At 35.2% G+C, this 14,477-nt stretch overlaps 1 protein-coding gene and 1 long non-coding RNA gene across 2 annotated transcripts in view; one reads left to right on the top strand and one right to left on the bottom strand.

Annotated features, from left to right (window-relative positions):
• Positions 1-652: 652 nt before the first annotated feature.
• Positions 653-1,775, bottom strand: LOC105323852 (uncharacterized). Its single transcript, XM_011422937.4, has 2 exons — positions 1,408-1,775; positions 653-1,096 (listed from the first exon to the last, which is right to left on the bottom strand). The coding sequence occupies exons 1-2, from the start codon at positions 1,530-1,532 to the stop codon at positions 970-972; spliced, it is 252 nt and encodes an 83-aa protein (XP_011421239.3). The 5' UTR covers positions 1,533-1,775; the 3' UTR covers positions 653-969.
• Positions 1,776-14,162: 12,387 nt separating this feature from the next.
• The window catches only part of LOC136272118 (uncharacterized), a 942-nt gene continuing 627 nt past the window's right edge, over positions 14,163-14,477 (top strand). The window contains exon 1 of the long non-coding RNA XR_010710024.1: positions 14,163-14,320. This is a non-coding gene — a long non-coding RNA (uncharacterized lncRNA). The remainder of the gene's footprint in view (positions 14,321-14,477) is intronic.

The following is a 14,477-nucleotide window of genomic DNA, read 5'->3' as shown; positions in this document are numbered from 1 at the left end:
TCTTCAGTCCCTTGAGTTCCATGTGAGTGGACCCAGCCACCTCATTACTGTGTAAAATAAAATTATTATTTTTTCCTTAAATCAGTTAACCATGCATAGGCGTATCATTTTTTATGAAATTATAAAATCATATTCAACTGAACTAACTTGAAGTCTACCATTTTTCCCTGTCTCCAAGACCATATGTATACGATCCAAACTTGGCAGAGAAGCCAGGGGAGTCACACCTAGCATCGCTTCCTAGTGTAAGTGTCCTTCCCTCATACTGGTTGAGCAGCTCGGCCTGATGGAAGTCAGGTAAACAAAGCTGCTGGCACAATATAGGCTGACTGGATTCGGTTAAAGGTTGATGCAGAGATTGTGGGCACTCGAAGATGGCGAAATAAGCGCAGGCACTTGGCTGTGTTGATTCCACTGAACACCATGCTACCAGCCAGGAGAAGGTTGGAACCAGGACATTCCATGCTGACATTTCTGGCTCTCCCACTGGGTGATATGTCCATTTCTGCAGGTGGAAACAGTTCCAATCATGGTGCCTCTGGTAAACTGCACAACTGTCTCATATGGCTCTTCACATAAGTAATATTTTCCAAGTATACTGGCCAATCAGGAATCAGACACAAGAAACAGTCTTTTTTCTTCCGGCGGGGCATCACTCCTCAGGATATAAGAACTATGATGATAGTCTTCAACATCCTCGGTCTGGTCTAATAGGTCATATTCCGGGTCGTGGTTACCTCTGTCATCCTCGTCACTGTCAATCTCTTCAGGTTGTGGCGGCACACGTTGGGGCGCTAATCCGGCAGCAACTCGCAGTGGAACACCGTCATCGAGCACTGAACTCCAGTCGACACAGTCTTTACAGTCTTCTGATCAGTCATGGAGACCTAAGAATCCTACGTGTCCTCTGTGGCGGAATGATGTCAACCTGGCATTTCTTCTCCATCTGGGTAGAGGTGGCAGCAACAGTTAGTTCATCGGCTGGTGGGGGATCTTCCTGTACAGGGGGTGGCAGCTCAGAGTCTTCCTGGTTAGCTGACACAGTACACTGTCCTTCATTCCTTGTTTCCACCTCTTGAAGAACTTGGCGTAGTATCTACAAGAAAATAAATATTATAAATTAAATTGTCACAGATATTCATTCATAAACATAAACATACACCAAAAACGGTTTCAATCTGAGCATGTACTTAACAAATTATATTATAATCATTATAACATAATATTCAAATATCATTTATGTAGAATTTGGTGTAAAACAAAACAAAACATGAATTTGCTCTTTTTCAAAAGCCTTTATTGGCTTATTATAGATTTCACTTTTTTCAACTGAGTTCAATGCAGTGTACTTATTATATTTCTGATTTAATTGAAAAACAGATATTTAATAAAATAATAAAAACTTACGTCTGCTCTCTGGCGCTTTGCAAATGCTCCTCTTGGCTTCGTTTGGGGCAGACAAATGGCGGCATTCTCGTCCTAGGGTTGCTCCTTGGGTTGCTGAAGAAGAAGGCGGATATCCGGGTGGGCATCACTCGTCAGTCGAATGTTCACACCATCATATCCATTTTCTCGTAGTTTATCGGGATCTCTGTCCAACTGATCCTTGGAAAAGTGCACAGAATATACACGGCTGTTTTTCGTTCGCACAAAATCCTCTCGCCGGCAAAAAATCGTCCAAGTCTTCTTCCTCACACTTTCCTTTGGAAAAATGAAAAAACTCAGTCCACACCGCTTCTTCTGACGGCTTGAACACCCCTAGGCGCCACAAAACACCATAATATTCCGTTATCAGTAATCTGATAAGTACTACTTGGTTTAATGGTCGATTAAACGTAATCCGATTATAATGATGGCTTACAGCTGTTTTCACACCTTCTCGCTCGAGGTCGCATAGGACGTCACAAAACATGGCGGGTAGATGGCGAGAAAAATATGCATATCGCGGTATTTGAACTTCATCGCTTTCAAACTAATAAACTAGGCAGATTATCATGTAAAATTTGCGCAGAAATCGATTTTAAATAAGTATAGAATGATTTTATTAAAAAAAAAAGAAGTTTAAAAATCATGCGATATGTCATTTATATTGAACGATATTAATTAGAAATGCACTTTTGCATCCAATACTGTTTTACAGTTTTGCTCATATCGAAAAGGTAACGGGGGGTTATTTCTGCGAACGTTCTGCGTTTATTGCGAAAGTTTGAGATAGATCACGAAATTGTTGTGTTTTTTGCGAAAGATCCGCGTTAATTCTCAAAAGTTTCGCGTTAATTCGCGAATTTTGGCCTTTAATTTTTTTCAGCAAAGTTACGCTTTTATTCCCGAAAAAAATAATTTTTTACCTATGAAAATGAGCTCAATGGGCTTTTTATAAAAGCTCACCTAAGCTGAAAGCTAAAGTGAGCTTTCCTGATCACTTTTTTTCCGGCGTCCGTCCATCCGTCCGTTTGTCTGTCTGTCTGTTAATTTTTTACATTTCATTTCCGACTTCTTCTTCCACTGGGCAAATTTTAACTAAACTTAGCACAAAGCATCATTGGGTAAAGGGAAATCAAGTTTGTTAAAATGAAGGGCCACGCTCTTTTTCAAGGGGAGAAAATTGGTATTTATTGAAAATTTGTTGATATTTTTCAAAAATCTTCTCAGAAACCATTTAGCCAGAAAAGCTAAAACTGGTGTGGAAGCATCCTCAGATAGTGTAGATTCAAGTTCGTTCAAATCATAATGACGTCTTCAAAAATCTTCTCAGAAACCAATCACCAAGGAAAGCTGAACTTGTGCGGAAGCTTACTCATGTTGTGTAGATTTAAAGTTGTGAAAATCTTTGGAGGTAGGGTTGGGCAACAATGGGAGGGGGTCATACTTTTACATAGGAATATATAGTGTAAATCTTTTAAAATTTCCTTTTTAAAAAACCATTTAACCAGATAAGATGGAACTTGTGTGGAAGCATCCTCAGAGGTGTAGATTTAAGTTTATACAAATCATTATCCGTAGGGATAAGGTTGGGCCATAATGGGGTCAAAGTTTTACATTGGAATTAAAGGGACTTGGACACGATTTGAGCTCAAAATTTTCAAAATTTATTTTTTCAATTTTTATGTCTAGAAATGTTATTATAGATGTTTTCAATGCTCTGACCAAATTTGAAAGTCGAATATTGAGTTACAAGCGAGTTACAGAGGTTAGAATTCTTTGTTTTGTAAACAAAGCTCGAGTCCTGTAATTGTTCACATATTTGTTGTATTATTATAAGTTTTAATCAAATGTTGCTGTTTGTTGTGATGAAATTATTCATGAACCCATTGAATCAGTCTATCTTGTTTGCACAGGTTATTTTGATAAAGAAATGGTAATTTCTTTACTTTAAAGTATTTGTAAACAAACTTATAAGACTCGAGCTTTGTTTACAAAACAAACTGAAACTTGTGTAGAAGCATCCTTATGTAGAGTAGATACACATTTGTGAAAATCATGACTCCAGGAGGAGGGTGGGGCCACAATGGGGGGGGGGGGGGTCTTACGTAGGAATGTATAGTGTAAATCTGTTAAAACTTCTTCTCAGAAACTAATAAGCCAGGAAAACTGAAACTTTTGTGGAAGAATCCTTATGTAGTGTAGATACAAATTTGTATATATCATGACTCCGGGGGGAGGGTGGAGCCACAATAGGGGGTCAAAGTTTAACATAGGAATATATAGGGGGTGAACTTTTCATAAGTTTATATATTGTAAGATTTTGAAAATCTTCTTATCAGAAACTAATCAGCCAGGAAAGCTGAAACTTGTGTGGAAGCATCCTTATGTAGTGTAGAACTGTAGATACAAATTAGTGAAAAGCATGACCCCTTGGGTTAGGTGGAGCCACAACGGGAGGGGGTCAGGAAAGCTGAAACTTGTGTGAAATTCTCAGGAAGGGTAGATTCAAGTTCGTTCATATTATGGTCCCCGGGGGGGGGGGGGGCGTTAAAATATCATAACAATTGTTTAGAATTTTTTTGAGAACTGCATTGCTCAACAGGTTATGTGACGATAAATATCCTTTTAGAAAAGGGGCTCGAATATAAACATAAGAATATCCCGGGTAAAAAAATGGACTCTTACTTATACAGGATCTACATCAATAATACTATATTGCCAAGATAGTTTGAATTATGACTGCTAAGCTGATTTTATCATACCTATTGTTGCTCAGGTGAGCGATGTGGACCATGGGTCTCTTGTTTAGTTCCGAAGTTTAAAAATTAGAGAAAAAACGGTAGCGTTACAGATCATATGTTTTATCTTCAATCTAAATTCTAGTAGTATACTATTCTATATAATTATTATATGGTACACAAAAATTGAGGTATGCTTGAAATCGACTGATATTGATATGAACTCTGTTATGCTTAACCTCTTGATTTACTTTTGCGAAGATATTTTCATATTAAAAAATGTGATTAGTTTTTTGCTGTTTTTTTTTTCCTATTGATATTTTTTACATTATGATGTAGTGGATACTAAAAGTATTGAATAAATAATTACAAAAATCCAGACAGACTTTTCGTCCAAGCGCTTTTGTTTCCACCCAGTTATTTGGCGTTTGCTTTTTGCTGTAAATATTTCTTTTAAACCGGGAATATCTCCTGCAGTGCAATTTTAACGTCAACAGAACATAAGAACTGAATTTGGAAGACTGATGGATTTACTTTGCTTTATCGATACCTGTAATTCGTTATAGCCAAACGAAAAATTGTTATTGCAAGTATAGCGTTTGATTTTATTTTTTTTTTTTTACATAACTACCAAAAGGATCATTGATGCATTCTATACAAAAAGTCTTGAAAACATAAATCACACGATCTTTAATTAAAAGAATTAAGTGGAAATAAACTCTTTCGAGATATTTTGCTAAATTTATAAAAAAAAAAATTAAATTTTAAAATTATAAATCATTTATAAAAAGTGTATTACCTTGTCTTTCACTTCTACAGGCTTCAAAGCAATTCATAATGTTTTAAATATTATATTAGAGTTTCTTATAGTTGTGCAAATTTACATTTTGTCGGGCTTTTCTGGATACCTGATCTTGCTATATCTATGTTTCTTCTGGACATGTTTTACTGTTTTCAGGTGACTGCTTCTTTTAACATCCTTAAAATCCTTTTTAAAAATCAACCATAACAAAGCTCTTTGTACATAAAAATTAGTATCTATTTTAAAATAGTGTGGTAAGATTCAATGTGCCACGTATTTTTAAAATAAAATTGTTAAAATGTAACAGGGGTCCTATGAAATGAATATAAATGGACACCTGCGGGTTTATTGTTGAAAGATTTATTACAGTGTAACAATAACACATGAGCAGCACTTTATGTGCAATTTCGGGTTGAACTGTTTGCATGTGAATTTAAAGTTAATCAATACTAGTAATCTTAAAAATTCATGTCTTAGAAAGTATAATGGTCTATATAATTATTTCAAACAAACAAAAATTATGCCCCCTCCCCGCGGCGGTTGCCGGCTGTACATCATCGTGTGCATGGATTTATAGAAGGGGTGGGAGTGAGGGGAGTGAGGGCCCCCCCCCCCCCCCATGAAAATTCATTTATATCAATAGTAAGGCTAGTAGTGTGCATGGATTTAAAGAAGGGGTGGGAGTGAGCCCCCCCCCCATGAAAATTCATTTATATCAATAGTAAGGCTAATTGTATTCAGCCCGCGCGTCCATCTCATCTCCTTTATTTCAAGTAAAATCTTCCTGTAATAAAACATTCACATGACGTCGATTTTTCTTTATTCAAAAGCAATATCGCTTACATTCATGTCAAGAAATTTCGACCCCGATAGTAATACCTTGACAAATAGTTTTGATTCACTTTTACAACGGTTAGGGGTAGAACTTTTTTAAAACGCACATTTATTCATGATTTGACAATGGATACTGCCTATTTTGCTATAACTTTGAGCGGTTAGAGCTTTTGCTTTTATTTTCTTTAACATGACATTGATCCTGGAGTCCAGTCTACTTTTGTAAGACTAATCTTGGCATTAAATGCCAACAGAGACATAAATAACATAAACACAAATGTTTTATGTTACTCTGATGACAAACAGGGTATTGGTGTTTTACAAAACATTCTGTCCGTATTTATTAATGCCTACTTAGAATATATAATCGTTTAGAAATTGGACTTGTTGAGACAATGGCGCAACTGGCCTAAACATTATAAGCCGGGGTATGGGGCCGTCCAGTATATGTAATTTTACATGTATAGCTAAGTTATTTAATTGCAAGATTTGTCCATACTGTCTTTAGTGTGAATAATATCAAATATATGTTTACACGCAGCTAATCGTCGTCTGAGCAATAATATCGTAACGTTAATGACAAGAACATGGCTTGTACAGACATTTTCTATAACTTCAAGTTTTCTCCCGCACCTATTCCCGATATATTGTTATTTATCAAGTGAGAACTTTTTGCCAATTAAAATAATAATACAATGTACTACTATACATATGCGCACAGGATATATCTAACCAAATAATATGTTTCCCTCTCAGCCTTGAACCCGTACCTTGTTACATGATCAATGACTATACTTATCCAGGTTATGATTTCATCGCGTGGGTGGTGGTCCAGGACACAAATGTCTGACATTTTAATATTTATTTTAGAAATATGATAATTTTCTGAACTACAATAATAATTATTATAGTACAGAGAATTATCTCATTATCGCAAGAAATATTTTCAACATCATTCAGCTGCTTGTGCTTCCCTCTCGAGAAAATATAAAGCTGATTTCTAATGGTATTTAGCATAATATGAAAATAACATGAAGTTTGATGACAAAAAACAATAAAATTGTATTTTAACAAACACATCAAACAAACAGAATCCACAGTATCAAAACATTTTTAGATGTTTCTCTCATGAATTTATCATCTCTACAATCTCATATACTCAATGTTCCTAATCGATTTCTATTGAAAAAGACACCAAGTGCCTGATTTAAATCAAACACATTGATATCCGGATTATCCATTACTTTGTGCATCAACTACCATCGTTGTTCACTACTCATTCTGGCAGAGGGAAACATCGTGGCAGATGAAAAATAAAATCGTATAATCGATAATCTAATTTAAAAAACAAAATATGTTGCGCGGACGCGCCGAATACAGTAAGCCATTAGAAAAATTACCAAAAATACACCTCGGACCCCAATGCCCTTACAGACACGCAAACGCTCTAACCCATTGCGCTTCAATGTTAGGTAACATTATTTTTGGGAAAATATTATATTTATACTTGATTGTTAATTTCAACAGAAAGTATACATTACAATGTGCAGGTGTCCTGCACCACCTTAAAAAAGCTGTCATTAACGTAACTAGAGCAGAGCTCGTGGCAAAGTTTACCACGAGTAGGTCTTCCGTTATTGCTGCGAGATGAAAATAAATATGATTTGGTGTCAAACGATTATGATGACTAAAATATCAGTTCTGGTTTTGTTATAAAAACGTGTTGTGATTGAAAGCCTGTATAAAAACGTGTTTTTACAAAGGCAGGAAGAAAATGTTTTAGGAAAACTATTTGTCAAACACAGTTTGTGTAATGATTGTTTCGAAACTCTTTAAACAATGAGATGTTTAATAGCGAGTTAAATTTTTAAGGGTAGCAAGGATTGTTATATACGGCATGTACTCATGATTCATGTCAGGAATTATATATTTTTTTAAAAAACGAACCCACCTTCAAAACACGTAACCTCTCTAATGATTGTTTCGAAACTCTTTAAACAATGAGAAGTTTAATGGCGAGTTAAATTTTTAAGAGTAGCAAAGATTGTTATATACGGCATGTACTCATGATTCATGTCAGGAATTGTATATTTTTTTTAAAAAACGAACCCACCTTCAAAACACGTAACCTCTTTAATGATTGTTTCGAAACTCTTTAAACAATGAGAAGTTTAATGGTGAGTTAATTTTTTTAGAGTAGCAAGGAGTGTTATATACATGTACTCATTATTCATGTCAGGAAGTGTATTTTCAATAAACGAACCCACCTAAGAAAACATGTAACCGTTCTTTAAGATAACTTCTGTATTTAAATCTTTCTAAATTTTTGAAGACAATGTACAAGTTTGAAATTGTTGCGTGCTGTCAAAACTTGGTAAATAGTCAAAATTGATGGCATCTCTGAACATTTCTATAGGACTGATATTATTTAATGATACGAGTAGGTTTGGACATTCAAAATAATAATCAGCTATCAAAGATCAGCAGGAGAATTTATGCATAAGTGGGCATCTAAATTTTACCCCAGATGGTGCTGTTTTTAATAGAGACACCGCTATGTAACGTGAATCTATACTACTATATTAAAATAATAGAATCGATTTTTTGAGCTTTAATACCGAGAAATCAGATGAGTTCTGTCTTTTGTTTTATATATTTTAAACATCATTGGTACTTCAAGATTACCAATTTTTTCTTTCTCTTTATTACGCTTTAATAATGTCAATTCAAAGTAGCCAAACATTTAAACTCCTTAAAAATCAGCATAAAAAATCTATAAAATCTCAACACAGGATCTCCAATATTGAAGCATATTTACAATGTGACACGATACCAAAAGGTTTCAAAATCAATTCTGAACCAAATGTTGGACCGGTTTCCAAAAATTTCATGACACGTTGGGAAAGCATTCTCAAGAGATGCTCAAAAGAACTTATGTCACTCTGCCTTTCTTGGGACCATCACAAGTTACAACAATACGAGAACAACATCACAGCTCTGAATTTATCTCTTACCAAAACTAACTCTCACGCGGACTTGAGGGAAGCCAACAATATCATTCGTACTTACAATGAGGCCCTCACCAAAAACTTACTAAAAACACAGGAAAAGAAATTCGTCCGTGATAATATCAGTTTAAAATTTAACAGCAGGACAAACAACATTACTAACGTGTCTCACAAGAAAACCAAAGCACCCCGTTGTAGACGCTTTGTACGGAAAACAGTTCCAACAACAGACGGGGATAATTCTAACGCTAAGGTTTGTCCTGTACTTAACGTTTCTAGTGTATCTCTTACCGAATCCGAAACATCACTGCTTTCCAAAGGCCTCAACTTTTGCCCTACACCCCGGGAAGTAAACGAAAGAGCTGTAAGAGAGGACACTAGGGCTTTTTTCCGTAGACTTAGACTGAAAGAACATTTCTCTAGAAAAGACTCCAGTTCTGTTGTAGGTGACAAGTCCCATACTTCTTTACGAGACCTTGAAAACCATAAACTATATAGACCTAAGAGCAACTGGGAACCAGCCCCTGGTAAATTCGGAGCCTTAGAATCATATATAGAAGCTGTCGAGTCAGACATCGAGAAACTCCTTTCCAAACAACACAGACACCCGGATAATCTAATTAAAGAAGAAAGATCAGCATTACAGAACCGGGAAGACATCGTCATTAAAAAAACAGATACAGGGTCAACAATTGTTGTGATGGACCAAGACAAATATCTTGCAGAAGCATACAGACAATTGTCAGATAAACGTTTTTACCAAAAGCTTGACACTGATCCTACAGATGACTTCTCAAATACTATTACCAAAACATTAGATACTATGTTTGAAAATAATGAAATTGGTTACAATATTTATTCTACCCTTCTTCCTATCAACTGTAAGCCCGGCCAATTTTATGTTCTTCCAAAAATTCACAAACCTGGAATGCCAGGACGTCCCATAGTAAGTGCCATTGGACATCCCACTGAAAAAATTTCAGAATTCATCGACCTTCATCTCCGTCCACATGTTGAAAATTTACCGTCATATCTTAAAGATACAACGGATTATTTTAACAAAACGCCATCTTCAAATCTTCCAGATAATACTATTCTCGTGACGATGGATGTCACATCCCTTTACACCAACATTCCGCATGACGAAGGTATTGCAGCCTGTAAAGAGGTATGGGACGCTAGAGAGGTTCAGATCCCTTCAACTGAATCTCTCACCAAGCTCCTAGAGCATGTTCTAAAATTCAATAATTTTATGTTCAATGGAGAACACTACCTTCAAGTCAGTGGCACTGCTATGGGCACCAAAATGGCACCATCTTATGCCAATATATTCATGGGTAATCTAGAGCGTAACCTACTAACACAGTCACCCTTCAAACCTCTTAGTTGGTTGCGCTTCATAGACGACATCGAAATGAAGTGGGTTGACAACAGAAACAACCTCGATGATTTTATTACCTTTGTCAATTCTTTCCATCATTCTATCAAATTTACGACTGAAATTTCCTCATTCAACAACACGTTTCTTGACACTACTTCAACTTTAGTCGATGGTAAACTCGATTTCAATCTTCATACTAAACCTACAGATTCCCACCTCTATTTAATGACGTCTAGCTGCCACCCACCTCATCGTTTAGAGGCATACCAAAAGGCCTAGCCACCAGAGTCAGACGTATTTGTTCAACTCAAGAACTATACTCTGAGCAAAGTCAACTCCTAAAATCCCACTTATGTGCCAGGGGCTACAGCTCGCACTCTGTACAGAATGCAATTGATGATTTAGCTAAAGAGGATCGTTTATCCCTTCTGAAATATAAACCCAAAAACGAAGACAACAAGGTCCCATTTGTCACTACTTACCACCCTGTCCTTAGGGGCCTAAATGCAGTCCTAAAGAAGAACCTACCAATCCTTTACAGCAATGATAAAATGGTTGAGGTTTTCGAAAAAACCCCGATGGCAGCTTTCAAGCGCCCTAGAAACCGTAAGAACATGGTGGTAAGAACCAAACTAAAGAACCCTCTGCCTAATGGTGGCTTTAGAACTTGTTCTGACACCAGATGTCTGTTGTGCAAACACAGCTCTGATGCAGACGACTTCTCTAGCCCCATTACTGGCCGTACTTACAAAATTTTCGCAAATACTTCTTGTCGTACGGACAATTGTGTACATCTCATCAATTGTAAATTTTGTCAGAAACAATACGTAGGGGAAACAGGAGACCTCCGCAGGCGCATCAATAATCATCGTTCCACCATCAAAACTAAGAAAATTAAAGAACCCGTCGGGGAACATTTTAATTTAGATGATCACAAATGGGAGGACATGATGGTTTTGGTCATTGATCACAACCCTAACTGGACAGATGCGGAGAGAGAAAATAAAGAAAAATTTTGGATGCATAGACTGAAGTCATTCCGCCCTGACGGCATTAACAAATTAAGTGACTTCACCAAAATGAACATCAACTAAGTACTGATTTGTTTTCGTAGCAATATCACCATCTTCATCTTTTTCGGTCCATGTACAAACTATTAATCATGTTATTTATTCAAATTATTAGCTATTTCCTTAATCGGTTTTGTTCTTTTGCTTTATTTCACTTCCATTAGTTTTTACATTCATGATTATTTATGTGGTCTTTTACAGGGCCAATCTTCCCTACAAACTTTCACTACGAATTATCTTACTAGTACAACTTAATTAACAGCAACCCCCAATTAGCAAGTTAATTCGTTCGCGTTATCTCTCAGCACTTCTTCACAGACCGCCCGCTGCGTCGGACGGGATTTTTCTTTCTCGGGCTCGAATTCTTAAATATAAAGATGTAGCTGCCACGTTTTGATCCGGTGTTTAAACATTATCTAGTTTTTATAGATTATTTAGTTTAGTTTAGTGCTAGTTTTGTAGATGTTTTTCTTCTTTCTTATGTAGTTTTTATTTTTTTGTCCTGAAGAAGGGACGGGTTGTCCCGAAAATTTGACAATATTTTACTTTATTGTTCGTGTCGTTGGTTATTTTTAGTGCTTTTTTATATCTCATCTTATAACCTTGTATGTTTTGATCCGACACTTTAGATAACGAGTGTTGTTGATTTGCTAGTGCTTCTTATATATATATATATATATATATATATATATATATATATATATATATATATATATATATATATATATATATATATATATATATAATCTAACTTTTTAAAACAAATGGCAGCCAAAATTGCGGCGGCCAGTGCTGAAAGAATTTTTTTTCGCCCATAGTACTTCTGATGCAACTCTCAATTTTCACTGATTTTCCTATATATACGTGTTAACATTAATTCTCGCTTTGCGAGGCGGGCTTTGTGAGGCGGGCTTCGCTCGTCTTTCGCTGAGCTTAGTATAAATTTATTGAGTGGTTTTTTTAATGACAGAGTTGCCTTTTCATTGTAATTTAAAGTTTAAAATAAAATCGATTTAAATTTTATCTCCTCAAGTACCTCATGCAATAGAATCTGCAATGTTTATTGAACCAATAATGCACCATTTGTACAACAAAACAGAAACTTGATTCCATGTCATATTTAAGTGAATAAAAAAGGTTAAAATCATTAAAATTTATAATGTTACATCATATTGTATATGAGACCAATCAATAAAAGACTGAGTTATGTAATACACATAAACGTACCCTTCGTTCAGGGCAGCCAATCGTTGTTACCATTGTATTAAGATACTTATTGTAGATGACGTGTCCATCCATGAAAAGAAGACCAGAGAAAAGGAGGAAAAAATAATTTTACAAGATGGTAAATAGTTAAACACACATAAAATTTAATTTTTCCAATTAATTTGATTTTGTTGTTTAGTTGGGTTTTGTTAAAGAATTAAAATGGCAAATGACTTGGAAGTTAAAAGAGATAAACATTTTATGCGATAACGGATACGTAACACACCCATACAAACAAATTTTAAGCTGATAGGTTTTTTTTAGAAATAATTTTCCATAATAATATATTATAAAATCAGGTCATCTTTTTTTTTTTTAAATGTAATGAATAAAAGTATATATTGATAATTACATTTTTAATATGGAAAGGATACATCCTAAAATCTATGAATAAAATTACGTTATCAAGGTGCTGAGTACATTATTTTATTTTATTTAGAAGGCAGTATTACGTATTACGTATTACTTGCAGTTTCGGAGACGATTTATTCACTTTTTACACAAACCAGCAAAGATATCATAAATCTTAAATCAGCACATAGTAATGCATCATAATGGTAAAGTCTTAATTGTTCACAGGAAATGCCTTTAATTGATTTAAAACATGGTGAGGATAGCAGAACGTGCTATGTATTGCTGGCTTTGAAATGGATACTTACGGTATAGATATTTCAAATGCGTTCTTTATACATATTTTCGACATATTTCATGCACCTTTCTCTTATCTTGTCTTATTCTGTGTTTTAAGTGTCAGCGATTGGATTGATAGCCTCAAGTAATGAGATCTCAATTGTCAAACCTTGTGATTTAGAGAAGGCCCTCGATTTACTTGGTCTGGACGTCATCTCTCCTTGTACTAACAATGATATTAAGGAGAAATCTACAAGTCTACGCGATTGGGAAACAGGAGTGCTAGATGTGAATTTCATTCTTTTTATAATGATATCATTTTTTAAGTTGATGCCTGAAAAATTGAAACTGGCATTGTTCTCTATAGTAAGTACTTAAAACAGCAATTTCCAGTTTTTCATTTGTATAAATACAATATATTTGGTCACTGAATGTATATGTGTTCACAGCTTGCTAGTGTTGGAATCCTTTTTTCCATCATAATGATAAAATCCTACACTGATGTTCTGAAACCCGAAGCAGGAAAAACAGATATAGTACGAACCATTTCTTTTTGCTTGAAAAAAGATATATAGTCAATTTTTGATTGAAATAAAAAAATGTCTAATGTTTTTTTGTTTATGATCAACAAAAAACTCAAATATCGTTTATTTTGTTTTTAATGTTTCTGTCTAGGACTTTGATAATTTTAGGTCAACAATGATGAAATCGTAGTAGGAGACAAATTACACTTCAGACAACATAAGCGGTAGTAATCCAATCTCAAATAGATGGAACAAGTCTTTCATCGAGGTAAGACAATAAAATGTTCTAAAGCACAAATCTTGAAATTTCTGAGGGCACATAAAATTTATACGATATCAAAGCTCAAGTCAAACAAATAGAATTGGATTTGAATCCAATATCCAGATTAATAATGGTTACTAAAAATAATAGATTTTACGATAGTTATGTGGTTCCAACTTTCAGTACAACTGTTGTGGTATAAACCAGTTCAAGGAACGACCAACGACTTTGACAGGTCTCCATGGTGTACAACATCCGGTTCATGTCAGGCAACATCCTACCAGATCCCAAAGACCTGCTGCAATAGTGTCGCAGAAGACGATTATGGAAGTGCACCGACCGCCTGTCATTCCTCTGTAACTCCTGGGACCTATAAATCGGTATGTTTAAGTATTTTTATCCCGCCATTTGTTTGTTATTGATGTGAAATAATCAGTCAAAAATAATTCACACATTAATCTTTGTTATGATATGCTGCAATAAAACAACCCATGTGAATTGTAAAAGATAAAGCGTTCAGCTTTTTTAAAAACGTGT

This window comes from Magallana gigas, chromosome 2 (assembly GCF_963853765.1).
Source record: "Magallana gigas chromosome 2, xbMagGiga1.1, whole genome shotgun sequence".
Lineage (NCBI taxonomy): Eukaryota > Metazoa > Mollusca > Bivalvia > Ostreida > Ostreidae > Magallana > Magallana gigas.
Note: the sequence above shows the minus strand (reverse complement) of the source record. Positions and strands in the feature narration are given on the sequence as shown.